The sequence below is a fragment of the Callorhinchus milii genome, unplaced genomic scaffold (assembly GCF_018977255.1).
Source record: "Callorhinchus milii isolate IMCB2004 unplaced genomic scaffold, IMCB_Cmil_1.0 Scaffold4, whole genome shotgun sequence".
NCBI classification, from domain to species: Eukaryota; Metazoa; Chordata; class Chondrichthyes; order Chimaeriformes; family Callorhinchidae; genus Callorhinchus; species Callorhinchus milii.
In genome coordinates this window covers 14,564,452-14,580,193 of record NW_024704745.1, presented here as the reverse complement: position 1 = coordinate 14,580,193, position 15,742 = coordinate 14,564,452, and the positions used below count along the sequence as shown (strand labels likewise).

The window sequence follows — 15,742 nt, the reverse complement described above, 5'->3', positions numbered from 1 at the left end:
CAAAGTCTCATGGGGGGAGGGGGTGCGAAGGCTCACACCCATGCATTAGTCAATGTCTTTAGCTCTCAACAGGTCAGGATTTTCAATCAACACATCATAATTTTCGTCGCTATAAATTCTGTTTCCATCACAACTGGAAGCAGAGCAACTAGTGGGATAAAGTTTAATGTCAAACTTGTTGCAGGAATCAAATTTAATGGAGAATAAATAACCGGCAAATGATTACAAAGCTGTTATCTACTATAAAGTGTACCCTAAGCAGTTTGTAATAATCCTGAGATCAAGCTTCAACATTGAAATTGCCTCTTGATTGCTGCTCATGGTAAATATCGGTTCAGTTTTACGTGAATGTTTCTAGGTGGAATTTGGATCACCAGTGGCTGCTGTAAGTGGATTGAATGTACCCATTTGTTCTATGTCCTTGATGCACAGGGGCTCTGGCTATAAACAAGAGGTTTACACATATAGCAATACCATCTCATTACTGCACGTTTACTAAAGAAACAATCAGCAGTTGAGTCATGCAAAATTCACAACATGTTTTAAACTTCACCCTACAATCCATAATTAATAAACTGTAGCAACAAGCACATGCTCAATCCTCCAAATAGCCAGTTTTAGTTTAATATTAACGAACAAAAATATCTTCATTAAACCAAAAATTAGGTGTTTTGCTGCAATTTAACATCAATAGATTGTAAATCACGGCAGATATTTGTACATTTGATATTTTTATTCTGCCTTGGGTTGATAGCTTGTGACAAATATGATTTGTTTCGGGGTACTCATTTCTATTAAATTAGGTTTAGGATATCTTAAATCTTAGCCAATGTACGTCAATCTTTCCCTGAGTGCCACTACCAGGCATTTATATTTAAGGCTCCTCTTCCGACTACACCTCTCTCTCTCTCCCTCCCCCATCCCTTCTTCTCCGCCAGTCATACCCCCACCAACCACCTCCAGAGAACATGTCTCTTCAATTCCAACTAACTTTTGAAGCATCAAACAAATCAATTGTTGCATAATATCTATATTCATGAGCAAGGAAAAATAATTTTGTGGTACTCTCTAAGCAATGCTGGGTACAGGCAAATTAGGACTCTTCAGTCTTGAGAAAAGTTGACTTTCTCAAGATAATTGACTCAGAAGGTTGCCAGGAAAGGTGTTTGAAGCTGGACCGACCCTGGACTGATTTAAAAACAGCTTGATGCTGTCATGGGGAAGCATGGGATCGGATGGGCCAAAGAGTCTGCTTCATCCATCCAATTTTGTGATCTAGAGGCTTGCCACTTGTCCCCAAATAGTTTTGTCCCAATCCCAGTAACAGGTCCTATCAGCCATAGTAACTCACCATCAGAATCAATGCTGTTCAGTGCAGTGGGAGGAATGATGGACACTTTACATTGGCCTAGAGGACACTTTCGAGGAAACGGGTCCTTACAGGCGGTGTGCACCTTAAAAAGAGTTATAAGTTTTGACAATGAAACAAAGATTGCAAAGATGAGAACAACAACAACAACAACAAGATTCCATTTATAGAGCGCCTTTCACGTCAGGAGGACGTCCCAAGGCGCTGCACAGTTGGGTCATGACCCGAGCAGGGGGGAAATGGTCAGGGTGAGGGGAGGGAAGGGAGGGAGAGAGGAGGGGGGAAATGGTCAGGGTGAGGGGAGGGAAGGGAGGGAGCGAGGAGGAGGAAGAGAGTCGAGAGGGGAGCTGAAGGCACGGTCAAAGAGAAAGGTTTTGAGACCGGCCTTGAAGGAGGAAAGGGAGGAAGCAAGGCGAAGGCACTGGGGATGGAGTTCCAGAGCCTGGGGGCTGAGAGGCTGAAGGCCCGACCACCGATGGTAGGGCGGTTGGGGCGGGGGACGTGGAGCAGACCGGAGCCAGAGGAACGGAGGGTACGGGCAGGTAGGTAGGTAGAACAGGAACAAATTCAAAACATATTTAGATGCTTTAAAATGTACAGATAAAAGACTCAGAGATTAAATTCTCCTTGTTTTTAAGTGTAGTGACATCGACATGCAGAACACACTGATTGCAAAGAATATGGAAATGGTTATGTTGTGATCTGTTAACACTGATTGTGCTAATTCACACATTTATTGAAATTAACAATCTTATGATGGCTGTTACAGTCCTGTCTTTTTTTTGAAATTGCCATGGTTTAGACCCCAGTGGGCACTCACGTAGCAGCGAGAATTATTTCTCATCTATAATCCTGGAGATAAGACATGTGTGAGCAATTGTAAAATGATTACCTCCATCTTTTGCTGCTTGTGTTGATCGCAACAGTGATAGAATACTGCAGAATCCTGGGTGTATACTAAACAAAGGCTGCAGTGCAAGTTTTGAAAACTGGAAATCAAATGCTTGCTGAATGATTTTCCCTCTGCACAAGTCAACACTCATCCTTGAAGCTCAACTGCTGCATATGTTTAAAGTTCTAGATCTTACCATGGCTTTACACCAGAGACATCTCCAGTCCTGTAAGCGGAGGACACTGCCACATGTCTTGTCACACACAGAGCATTTGGCACTAACAGGTAGGTTCCCTTCCAACCACTGATGAGGCATTGCAATCTATAACGACAAGAACAAAACATTAGTGCTCTGTCCCATTCGGCTTAAGTTCAAAAAGTAGTTGGTGGGCTGTAGAATGTTCTGCCAAATAAGGTGGCAGAGGCAGAATCAATTGTGGGTTTTCAAGTGGGGTGTAAATAGGTATTTGAAAGATAGAGGTTTGAAGGGGTATGGGGATAAAGCAGGGAATTGGCATTAAACTTTGCCAAGACTCGATGGGCTAAATGGCCTCCTTCTGTGCTGAGAATTTCTATGATTCTATGATGAATTTGCTGAGTGTTTCCATGTTCTCTTTGGCATTAGAAAGATCCCATCTACTGCTTTTAGCTGCAGCCATATAGCCCATGTCGGTGAGTTCATCATCTGTATTTCTAATAATCCTTGCATTTGATATAGCACCGATCACATCATCCAAAAGTCTCAAAGCACTTTATGAAATTTACTATAACGTAAGGACAAACACCACTTTACAAACAGCCTTAAAGTGAATGATCAATTTTATCTGAAGGATTGGTTGGCCAGGACCCTGGAAAAAATAGTGCCATGAGATCCTTAATGTCCACCTAAATAGGCAGACAGGACCTTGGTTAATGGCATGTCTGACAACGTGGTGCTCCCTCAGCACTGCACTGAAGTGTCATCTTAGAGGCAGATGATAACCTGAAAATCCCAATCTGAACCCACTATCTGATCCAGAAATGAGAATGCTGCCAACTTCACCAAGCTGACACCTATGTTTCCTGAGTTAGCAGGTGAAGGAGCCAGGCCAATAATGGAGAGCGATATCAATGTTGAAAGAGCAGGACAAGATTAAGTCGTAATTTTGCTGTGTAACACTGCATTGAACGTAAGAATGCACTGAACAAGGACAAGCAATAAATGCTCCTTTCCAAGCCCCTTTGCAGCATCTTTTGTAAAAAATTTAAAAGCGAACCTTTTTCATGAAACACTGTTTGGAAAAAAATGTGTATAATTTGTTTCTATGCACGCCACACATCACCAAGATAGATTACACTGCAAAGCACCAGTGTCAGACTCATGTCACTGATAAAAATGATGCATTGCTAACCTCTCTTTTTTCCAATAAAAAAAGACTCTCTCATGAAGTCAGAGCTTCTTTTATATTCTGGGAGAGATTCCACCTTGACATTTTACAGGTGTATTGAATACTCATTCACAGAATAAATCTCCCATTTCTAAACTGACAGGTTGATCAAAGGCTCCTTAAAACCAGATGTTAGTTAGGAAATCAATGTCTCATCATTGTGTGAGTGAAGGCAATTTGTGTGCCCACACATAACTGCAACAAACAACTCCAAAAAGGTCAGGTAAAAGAGCAGATCAATTAGATACTTAAAAACACACATGAGATTACCTACAAATTAAAAAAATTATTGCCAAATGCCGCGACATGCTTGAATGATGTAACAATTACATCCAAAAGAGAACCGTCAATAGAATATAAGCTCTAACTATAGTACCTTGCCTATAAAATACATAGCCAATATGCTCCACAGTAAATCCTGGGAAGTGCAATGAGGCATCTCAAAAACTTGTTAAGGCACTATATAACATACAAAAATTATTATTGTTATATCAGCAATTTCTCATTTTTGCTCCCTAACTAACTGTTTAACAAATAAAATATCGTTGTAAATCTGTGAATGCTGTAATGGCTATATTTTTCATATAGGTGCTATTGAGAAGGTCCATTTATACAATAAAATAATAATAATGCTTGCATTTGATAAATAATGAAGCACTTTGAGATGTCTCGAAGACATGATAAGGCGCTATATCAAATGTAAGGATTATTATTATTATATCATCCAACGGCTCAAAGTGTTTCACAAGATTTGCTCTAAATTGCAATGTGTGTCCTTTCAAAAAAGCAGAAGGGTTATCAATCAGAACAATCCTGCAGATGTTCACTAGAACGTGCTCCAACAAGTTAATAATAATAATAATCCTTGCATTTGATATAGCGCTTTTCACGTCTTCTAGACGTCTCAAAGCGCTTCACAGAATATACTGTAAAGTGAATTAACTGTATATTTGTGGGCGAAACGCAGCAGCCAAGATCGCACGGCAGTGTCCCACAAACAGTCGTGGATTGAAAATGACCAATTTTTTTTGTTGTTTTGGAGGGATTATTATTAGGCTCTGTGTGGAGTAAGGAAACTTGCCCAAGGTTTCACCCTGCCTGCAATTTAACTCAGGTGTCTCGCTTGCAAGGCGAGTGCTCTAACCACTGAGCTACATGACTCCCAGTTAACAACAGCTTCCAAATAAACTGCTAGGCAATTATAGCTGGAAAATAATAGTTTTTCATTTTTAACCAACTCCCCTACTGTATGAGTCAAAATATTCAACCAATGGACAAAAAACCTTAAATGGAATCCATAAGCAAGTGTACCTCTGGTCAGATAACAGTAATCTTTTGTTATCAACTCAAGAATTTTTTTTAGCATTTGTACCTACCCCATCTTCATCCTCAATGATATCTTTTCCTATTGAAGCCAGGGTTGTCCACTTGCAATTATTAATTGCTCTCACAGCACATCGTTTATGGGCTTTGAATTTACAAACTGCAAATGAAAGGAAATTAGTTAAATCAGAAGAAAAAATAAACTACCACAAGTACCATTTCTATGGTGCTTTCCATGTAGGAAAATGTCTCAAAGTGTTTCACAGAGATAATAGCATAGGAACCCGAGCAAGATGGGAGATTAAAGCGCTCCGGGACTCTACCCCGCGTGACAGGCGCTATATAAATGCAAGTTGTTGTTGTTGTTGAGAACCTGGAAAGTTGGCAACCCTACTTCCATTGTGTATGCATCCTGCAAGCCATGTAGAGCAAGCCATCAGGCTTCCCATGTGTAGGCCAGATTCTCACGTCTAAAAACGACTGAATTCCAAGCCAATAGGCTGCAACTAACACGCGGTGCACCGGAAGTGATGTCGTCAGCAACATGATAACTGGGAAGTGATGACAAAAAGCCGATGACCTGGGAGTCAATCATTGTTTAGTCCGCGGGAAGCTGGCCGGCATTTTGAAGCAAACCCCGGTCGTTTTTTTGTATGCATTTTGGATTTTTCGCTACTTAAAAGAACTTACAGAAAATTAGCTGCAAAACTAACACTGTTTTTAAGATTTTGCCAAATGCTGGATGTTCTAAAATGTTAATAATAATAATAATAATCCTTGCATTTGATATACGCTTTTCACGTTGGGAGGACGTCCCAAAGCGCTTCACAGAACACACTGTAAAGTGAATTGACTGTATATTTGTGGGCGAACGCGGCAGCCAATTGCGCACAGCAATGTCCCACAAACAGTCGTAGATTGAAATTGACCAATTTATTATTGTTTTTGGTTTTGGAGGGATTATTATTAGGTGTGTGGAGTAAGGAAACTTGACCAAGGTTTCGCCCTCTGCCTGGAATTGAACTCACGTCTCTCGCTTGCAAAGCGAGTGCTCTAACCACTGAGCTACAGGACTCCACAAAGGTAAATCTACATCCAAGTGGAATTTCTGCTCAAAAGTTTGTAATCCTGCACTTTTAAAATCAATAACCACCCCATCAGGGACTTTAAATAAATTACTTCAAGTCCATGATAGTGCAAACTGTACTGGAAGACTGCATCAAAGCGGCTATTCCTCACTCGAGGTTTTATTTTAAAACAATGTCCCCAAATAGCCACGAGATGGAGCACTTCACAACAAAGCAGGAATGGTACACCTGATGTTGCTGAAAGTGATTGGAAATCAGCAGTGAGTGATCACTGATCGGGAGCAAGAAACAGGGTTGGTTTATTCAGTGCTCCAAATCACATTTTGTGGGAGCTGTGGTGTTACTTCTTCATAGTATAAACCTTTCGAAATTAACAATTAGAGTTGCATTAAGTTAGACATGTTTGAAATTGCCCCACTGGCATTATCTGGGTTGAATTTTCACAATCTCTTTTGATAAGAAATGTGCGATTGTCACTTTATCTTTGATCAGACGAGTGTCTGACACGTGCAGAAACCTATCATCATGCTTAGAAACATCTGAACCAGACTGCGAGTTCGACATATTCTACCTATACATAGAAGTTTCTCTGTGTCTGGAATAGAATGTGCACCATCTCCCTGGAGTGGCATATCCTGCTCACCTAATTCCACAGACTATTATGCAGAGGCTGGTATGAGCCAAAGGTCCCCAGTGTGTGCACTGCTGTATTTCCCAGCTAACACTGCATAGTTTGTTATTGAGAGCATTGTCTGGCAATTCCCATCGCTTGTCCAGAAATTAAAGGGCTTAATGCGCAGCATAAAGCGGCATAAGGTTCAGACACCATGGAGTACGTTTTGAACGTCCGTTTGCTGAAAACCTTTTGTGTGCACTACTTCTGGTATTCTAATACAATAGCCTTCTCGTTGTACCTGGTGTACATCACAACGTGTTATGACAAGATTTTATTTCCAGAACTGCAAGCTGTACACAGCCAGCAGCTATTCTATGACTATTAAACACAAGTGTAAGCAAAGACAGCAGCTACAAACTTCAAAATTGACATGGTTATTTTTAATTTAATTGCCAGAGTAGGTAATAATTCATGAGGGCAACATAAAGGAAGAAATGTCAGAATGGCCGTGTATTATGTAAATATCTCCACGAGACTGACTTCAAATAAATTCCCAGGTGAAGGAGTCATAAGAAAATTCAATCAATGGAAAAGTAGAGACAGTTATGTTATCACATGTTAGCACTGAATCACTATCAATCTACAGGACGAGGTTTTGAACAAAAATAACAATGAGTTTGTTCAATAAGTTTGTTTGTGCTTCTCAATAATTCTTGTATTTGATATAGCGCCTTATCACGTTGTTGATACGTCTCAAAGTGCTTCACAGAATATACTGCAAAGTGAATTGACTGACTATTTTGTGGGCGAAACCCGGCAGCCGATTACACACAGGAGTGTCCCATAAACAGTCGTAGATTGAATGACCAAATTATTATTTTTTTTAATGGATTATTTCCCTGGAAAAGCGATCAGCCAATCGACTAACAACCAGTTCCTACTTACTGCTAGGTAAACAGAGGCATGTGGAATAAATAAACTTGCCTAAGGTTTTGCTCTGCTCACGGAATCAAAACCAGGTCCTCTCGCTTGCGAGGCGAGTGCACTAACCAATACACCAAACAAAATCAGATCTAATTTATTTTTAAGAGATTACTTTATCATTTGGATGTTATATCAATGGAAATGTGATTTGAATTCTCAGCTACAATACACAAAGATACCTGGATTTTGGTTCAATTTGGTTGAATTGGGCAGAATTATTACCCCAGGAAAAGCAATCCGCCAACAGGGTTCCTACTTACTACTAGGTAAATAGAGGCACGTCGAGTAAGAAAAATTGCCTAACATTTCACCCTGCTGGGAATTGAACCCGGGTTTCTCACTTGCGAGGAGAGTGTTCTAACCACTGAGCTATAGGACTCCACGAAAGTGCAGAGATTACATAGTCTGTCAGTACAGATCTCATACGGTCCAGTTTATAGAGTTCAGCTGTCTCAGTGAAAAACGTTAAACATAACAATAACAAATTATTCTGAAGTGAAGTGTCACAACTGTGACATAGATTGATATACGAGCTTTGGTAACAGAACATTTCTCCACTGGTATCATAAATTATAATACTGTCTGTTCTGTGGTACTGAAATTAATGAATGTGGTTTCTTCCATATCTATCAGCAGTAGATCCCCATTAGCACATTCTCCAGATTAGAAGAAAAAACATTTCTTGGTTCATACTGGGATTCTCACCTTATTTCCATTGCTAATTCTATCTTATCTCTCCTCCGAGACTGCTCAGAAGACATTTGATTTGACATTCAATTATCTACTTCCAAAGCTTTTTGATAATTGTGTGCTGAGTTCCAGTCAATTCTGTTGTACAATTCCTCCATTACTATTGTATGTAGCTTGAGGCTGATCAAACAAACAGCATGGTTTATGTTGAAAGTTAACCAAATGCTAAGTCCACCCTTGGCCAGTTGGTAAATATCTCAGGTGCACCAACACACCCTGGTTACACTTGATGCCAGAAACTAAACCAACTTTAAAGGAGTTATTTAATGAGAGTCTGTTACAGTCTCTATGCACTTTGACAACTGTATTTACAACTTGGTTGTCTTTGTGAGTGCGAAGCTTTTCAGATAACTGCTCCTTTTGGTGAAACAACCAGACTTTTCCCTTCTTTTGGGCCTATTGAAAATACTGAGGAACACAGTTATTTTTTGGGGGGTCGGGGGTGGGGAACGTATTCTCCTAATAATTCATGGCGGAAAAATAAAGAGGCCAGAGAATAGCACTAATATGAGTCATCCCTCATCATCAGTTCAATGCACACAGTATGAGGGAATTAATTTAAAAGCAGTGATAAGATACCAGGAATTTCACACTCCCTTAGAACAAACAGAATATCTCACCGCTGCCAGCAGCAAGACTTGTGACAGAAATCTTATCATGGCTCACCTCTGCACACAGGGCTTGTGGTTCCACATCCACTCAGAATAAGAGCAAAACCACATTCAAAGGGGAAATTGCTAAATTTTGAAGGGGATCCAATATAAAATGGGACTGGGAATGAGGAGGTAAAAAAGATTTGAATGGAAAGATCCATTAGAGGAGCTGACATCAGTATAGGTGGGCCAAATAACTTCCTTTTGTCCTGCTATTTTTGCAATTCTTCTTGTCAAGGGACCTGTTACCTACTTTTACCTTAGTGACACATTCTTAGTATTTAGCTTGCATTTCCCAAGAGTTAATAACAAGCTGCAGCAATTGTAGGTGAATTCCAGATTCCTTACCTTCACATGAGAGTCCATGGGAGGTGACACCTGAAAGACTTTCTCGGCACACATTGCAAAAGGTAGGTCGGGCATGGGAGCAGGCATACCAGTTATGCATCCCTGAGAAGTGCTCCACATTAAACTGTGCGGTCTAGTGAGGGAGAAACAAACCAGACATTTGCTATTACACATCGTTCAAAGTCACAGATCGACAAAATTTACACTTTATAACTTAAAAGTTCAAAACATGCTAAATGAAATCTTTACTGTATTCATATCCAGCAACAATCAGGTCATGGGTTTATTTATTCTGGCTAGTTTTCAGTGCTAGATTTCCATATTTAATCAGGCAGCGACATTTCATGCTGGATGTTTATTAAGTTTCTAATGTTTGAATATAATCCTTGTGACATAAAACCAACCAAACATGTGTTTAATGCTTCCCATTCCCAAGCAAATTAACTCTTCGTTAAACCTAGCACAATTTACTCTCCACTAGACTGACAAACACTGCCAACAAATTGTTGATGATGTATTGACAAATTCTCTCAATTCACTTTTTCATTCATACTGTATTAACAGTCCTCAAGAGTTGGACATTTACCTCATAGTGTTCTCTGCTTTGTACAGACTTTAGTGAAGTGATCCAGTCTTCCATTTCTTTCCTGTTCTCAGCACAGAGAATCAATCGTCTAAATGGTGTTATTACCTGAAACACATTCCTAGGATCAGCAAATCAATCCAATAAAAAATACACAAACCTTGAAAATATAAACAGTCTCATGGGTTATTCAGCAAGCCAGTGCTCATATGCGTTTGCTGCTAAGTGACGAGGAATCAATATTTAACAAGCAATGACAAAGGCGGAGTCCACAGCAATTAATCTGGGATACGGCAACAGTGACGATAAGTACCGCCCATTGAATAATAAACTGGTAATCGTCATCAACAAAACCTCCCCCACCAATTCACTCACTGTCACAGTAGATGCGTAATAACATCTTGTTTGGCAAATTGTGACCCACCAGGACATAAGGCCGTACAGGGTATTCTGTGAAACTTACACCTTGAGATTTGACACAGATATATCATGTGGCGAGGAATATTAAAGTGTATTTTTCTACCAGGTGCAGAATGATACTGCACATGATACTATACCCCCAATCGGATTATTTAAAAGCTAACAAAGAGCTTTAGAACACTTTGCGCTGTTGAATTCCCTTCCCTTGTACTTCAAGCTCTGAGAAAATACTGAGGATACTTTCCTATTACCGCAGGTTTATTCTGACTTTTATGTCCAAGATGGAATTATGGTCAGCCTCATGAACAATTCTTTTCAGAAGAGTTTTATTAGGTATTGAAAAGGAAATCCAAACCTATAAAATATACGTCTGGCAATAAGATACAAACCACAGAAAGGATCACAGTAATTTGCTAATGTCATAGCACTAACAGAGCTTAACACTTTGAGTGCCAGAAAAAGAGTTCACCAGTCTGGCCACAATCTCTACATAATGAAACCACTGATTTTACTTATTTATGACTCTTGTTTCCTGATTTGAAAGGCGCTATACAAATGTAATTTGCTGTTGTTGTTTATTACTGATGCTGGTTTGAACCACAGCTAGTAGCCCTCTGGCAGATTTGATCATCAGAGGCTGTAAAACACAGTTGATGAAAGTGACGAAGGAAGTAAAGTAACATAGATAATATTCACACTGAGCTTGAAGGTTTACAGCATCTCGTGATTCATATTACAGTACACTGTTCTTGTGGTAGCATAACAGTTGAAAGTGTACACGGGAACATATATTGGGGTCTAATGTACTTCACAGATTTCCGAACAAGGAAGGGGCATTAATCAAATTTCTAATGCAACGAATGTCCTGAAGAATGCATTTAACATGTGAGGTTTTATGAATTCAATAAGATTTTAATAATAAATCCATTAAGAAACAGTGCAAATTAAAAAGAAATTGCATCTTTAAACATCTCAAACCACTTCATAGGTAACTATTGCTCTGGGACACTACCCCGCATAAAGGGCACTATATAAGTTGTTGTTGTATTGTAAAGTGCAGTGATGTTTTTCATAGGCAAACACATAAATCATGTTAGCCAGAAAGGTCTAAGAAACAGAAGTGAGGTGTTGACCAATTAATCCGGAATATTGTTGGCTAGCACACCAAAACAGACTCCCTCCTCTTATCAAGGTTCAGTCCAGCTGTTCAGATGGATGTTAACAATCCCAAGATGCTATTCATATAAACGCAGGAACAGAAGGAGATCAATCAGCCCAGCAATTCTGTTCCATCAGTTTATTAGATTGTGTCAGATTTTTTAATCCCAATGCTCCACTCTTTATCCGTAGCCCTTAATACCTCTACTATCTAGTATCTAATACGTCTACGACAACAACAACTTACATTTATATAGCGCCCTCCATGCTGGGCGGCGTCTCAGAGCGCTTACCAAGTAAGCACTCTGGGTGCTACCTTGCTTGAGAGGCCTGATATAAATGCAAGTTGTTGCTGTTATCTCTCCCTCTCTTTAAACATCCCTTTCATTCCACCTCTAATGCTTTCTGGGGCAGATCATTCCACATCTTCAGAAACCTGTATGTGAAGGAATTCATAAACTAGCTGTAACATTTGCTTAGAAAATACACAGTCATTGCACTTTCCAGTAAATCCCAGAAAGCACTTTGATATGTCCTCCTGACGTGAAAGGTGCTACATCCAATGCCATCATTATTATTATAATAACTACTAGCTTATTTCTAATTTTAAGGCTATTCAAAAAGAGAAGGGTGTTTGTCCTGATGTCATAACTCTTGTTGGCTTGAATTTAATCATCCTACAAACTCTGAATTTGATTCCATTATAAAAAAAAGCCCCAGGATTTTCCCACTTCCAAGTCAATCTTCAACAGCTTTCTTCTAGTTTTTTTATTAACATAAGAATTTGCTAGGCAAAAGAAGACTAAGGTCCATCTAGTTCACCTTCCACCATCCTGGCAGTTGCTTGACATGTCGTGTCCCAAACTGTATCCTGAGATATTATTTTCTAGCAGAAATCTACCTAATTTGTTCTTGAAACATACAACATTTTCTGCTTCCAATGTCTCGCTAGGGAGCCTGTTCCATAAATTTACTAGTCGCTCACGGGAGTAGTGTTTCCGCAGATTTGTTCTGAATTTAGCCCCCTTCAATCCAGGCCGATTGGTTGATTGATTGATTAATTGTTCAGTTGCTTTTCTCTCCTAGTCCAAGTTTAACCCTATAGATCCCAATAATGTTTGCACATGGAGGCCAATAGCAGTGGATAAATCTTATGAATGCAAACTAGAAAATCTGGAAAAGGACCTTATCCCTTGCCAGAAAGGACGGATGAAACCCAATAAAAAAAAATCTGCATGGCTCTGCGCCCATCGGATACATAGTTGGCTCTTTAAGAAACACATCTTTGAATTATAGGTTTGCTGAAATATGTGGGAAGACATATCAAAGGTTTTATAAACCTTCCCTTCTGAAGTACTGAAAGTAACAAGAAACATTGAGGTTGAAAGAGTCCAGCACACCTTGGCTGTGAGCAGAGCGAGTGACAGAGGGCATCATGCCGTGACTGCAATTGGCTCCCAATTCATAAGATGAGGCAGTTCCTCAATGTATCCTAATAAAACAAGATTGTTTTGTAGAGAGGTGCACTTCCCTGATTGTTCAGCAGATACAATTTCTTTCCTGCACAAAGGAAGCTTTTTGACCCATTGTGTTTGTGCCACATATGTCGAAGAATCCGAGGCCAAAGGCCCACCTAGGTTACTGACTTTCTCAGTGTGTTTAATGGAGACCACTCAATTCGATCTGAGGTCACAGTAGAGGCTGAAGTGTTTATGGAATGCAGAAAAGAAATAATAAATTGCCTTTCACATAGGAGAACTATGTTCCTTTGACAACTATGTCCCTAATCTCTGTCCCTCTACTGCTCAGCTTCGCCACATTTCTCTCCTTAAATCCTGTCTAAAAAACTACTTTTTACCCTGGCTTACTGTTTGTCATCTTCCTCTTCTCACCGTATTCGGCATCTGACCCTGACCTTGTGAGGCACTCCCAGACTGTTTCATACGTGAAGAGAGCTTTATAAATGCAAGTTGTAGAGAACATCTCAAAACACTTTGCAAAGAAGGGGTAGGAATCACAGGGACCAAAATAAGTATCTGAGGAAAATCCTGAGAAGCTTCTTTTGTCTGAACTCAATGATATAGACCACTGTGACAGTGGAGTCCAAATACAAATGGAGCAGGGTGCAACTGATGTTCAGTAGCAATCACTCAGTTTCCTTACAGAAGAGAATCCATCAGTTTGTGTGATCAGAGAACTTAGTGGTAACTGCTGAATATTGAGGCTCTTCAGTCGAGTCCTGATCCACATCCTTCAGGTTTAGTATTCATTTGTTGGAGCTGTGCCTCATTGCCATTGTGCGTCATTGAGAATTTATCTAGTGAGTTTTACTGAGCAGGCTTTTACAATATTGATGCTTTTTCTATGCTATCAGTAAATTCTTAAATGTTACCATTTAGTTTTGGGTAGTGCACCATCAACAACGATCAATAAACCTATTGGCAAACAGAGGATAACTCTCATTGAGGTATAAATTTAGGGTCTAGATTTACTCTAATAATGTAGCATTAAGAGCAAATTCTTTGTTTTGGTAAATTCTTAAATACAGTTTTAATTTTGATGCTGGTTTACTGTAAGTTTCCCCCCCAGCTCCACCATCCACAAAATCCAGCTGATCCCAAACTCTGCCCCTGCATACTCACCCGTACTAAACTCTGTACCCCCATCACACCAGTTCTAGCCAGGCTCCACTGGCTCCCTATCGCTGAATGGATCAATTTCAAGATCTTCACACTGGTTTTCAAATCCCTTCATGCCCTGACACCTCCCTACCTCTCCAACCTGCTTACCCGTGGAGTCTTGTAGCTCAGTGGTTAGAGCACTCGCTTTGCAAGCGAGAGACCTGAGTTCAATTCCAGGCAGAGGGCTAAACCTTGGGCAAGTTTCCTTACTCCACAAGGAGCCTAATAATAATCCCTCCCAAAAAAATCAATAATAAAAATTGGTCATTTTCAATCCATGACTGTTTGTGGGACATTGCTGTGCGCAATTAGCTGCCGCGTTCGCCCACAAATATACAGTCAATTCACTTTACAGTATATTCTGTGAAGCGCTTTGGGACGTCCTCCCGACGTGAAAAGCGCTATATCAAATGCAAGGATTATTATTATTATTACCCGCCACCCCACTACCCGCTGGCTCCACTAGACTGAGTCCGGCCTCTTGCACGTCCCTCGTGCCCTCCGTTCCACCATCGGTGGCTGTGCTTTCAGCCACTACTCCCCGAAACCTTGGAACACTCTTCCTCTATCGTTCTGCCTAGTTCCTTCCTTCTCTATCTTCAGATTGCCCTGAAGACCATCCTTCTCCCTCGGCTCGGCATTGTGCTCAGCCATTCTCAAGCACTCTGGGATGCTACCGTGTGTGAGGGGCTCGATATAAACCCAAGTTGTTGTTGTAAGTTTTTTTTAAGAACTGCTGAAAACCAATATAAAATTTAAGACTGAAGCAGCACTTTGGCAATTTCTGGGCACTCTAAATTACTACATAAATAGAGTAAATCTAGATCCAGATGGAATTTCTCCTCAATTAAGTTTTAATGTTGTTATTTCATTTTCCATATTAAGTATTCTTCTCACATTCCTTCTGCAAGTCTTGTCCTTATGTTTGCTCCCACCTGTTTCTGCTTCACAGCATTAATAATCTGCTGCACTGGTTTGTATGTTGACTTGAAGTTCTTGGTGTCTTGTGCTCTGGCTGCTGAACCTTATGATAAACAAACAGCTATGTAACCTACTGCTCTGTGTATGGTTACTGAAGTGTGGCAAAGAGCTGCTTTTCTCTAATTTACAAATTACATGTAATCAACCTTGTCAAAACACTCCTATTCAGACTGGCCATGGGATCTCCGTTCAGAACTGACTCATTTTTAGGCGATTCCTTCACCTGAATGTTCAGAACTGCACAGAAACTGTCAAGTATACTGTATCTATTGCCACATTCAATCCTACAGCACAGAAGGATGCCAGTTGGCCCATCGTGCTGGTGCCGGCTCTTTGAAAGAGCTATCCAATTAGTCCTGGCAATTTTTTCCTTTTCAAGTATATATCCCATTTAGTTCATTGAAAACAGTGCCACAACCTACATGACTCATCAATATACTGATTGAGGTACCAGGCTGTAAACAAGACA

At 40.1% G+C, this 15,742-nt stretch overlaps 1 protein-coding gene across 1 annotated transcript in view; it reads right to left on the bottom strand.

Moving 5' to 3' along the window:
• The window catches only part of dgkh (diacylglycerol kinase, eta), a 166,746-nt gene that overhangs the window by 38,535 nt on the left and 112,469 nt on the right, over positions 1 to 15,742 (bottom strand). The window contains exons 4-8 of the mRNA XM_042334347.1: positions 10,037 to 10,141; positions 9,451 to 9,583; positions 5,065 to 5,171; positions 2,458 to 2,583; positions 1,352 to 1,454 (exon numbers count right to left, since the gene is read on the bottom strand). Coding sequence (XP_042190281.1) covers positions 1,352 to 1,454; positions 2,458 to 2,583; positions 5,065 to 5,171; positions 9,451 to 9,583; positions 10,037 to 10,090 — 523 coding nt within the window. The 5' untranslated portion in view covers positions 10,091 to 10,141. The remainder of the gene's footprint in view (positions 1 to 1,351; positions 1,455 to 2,457; positions 2,584 to 5,064; positions 5,172 to 9,450; positions 9,584 to 10,036; positions 10,142 to 15,742) is intronic.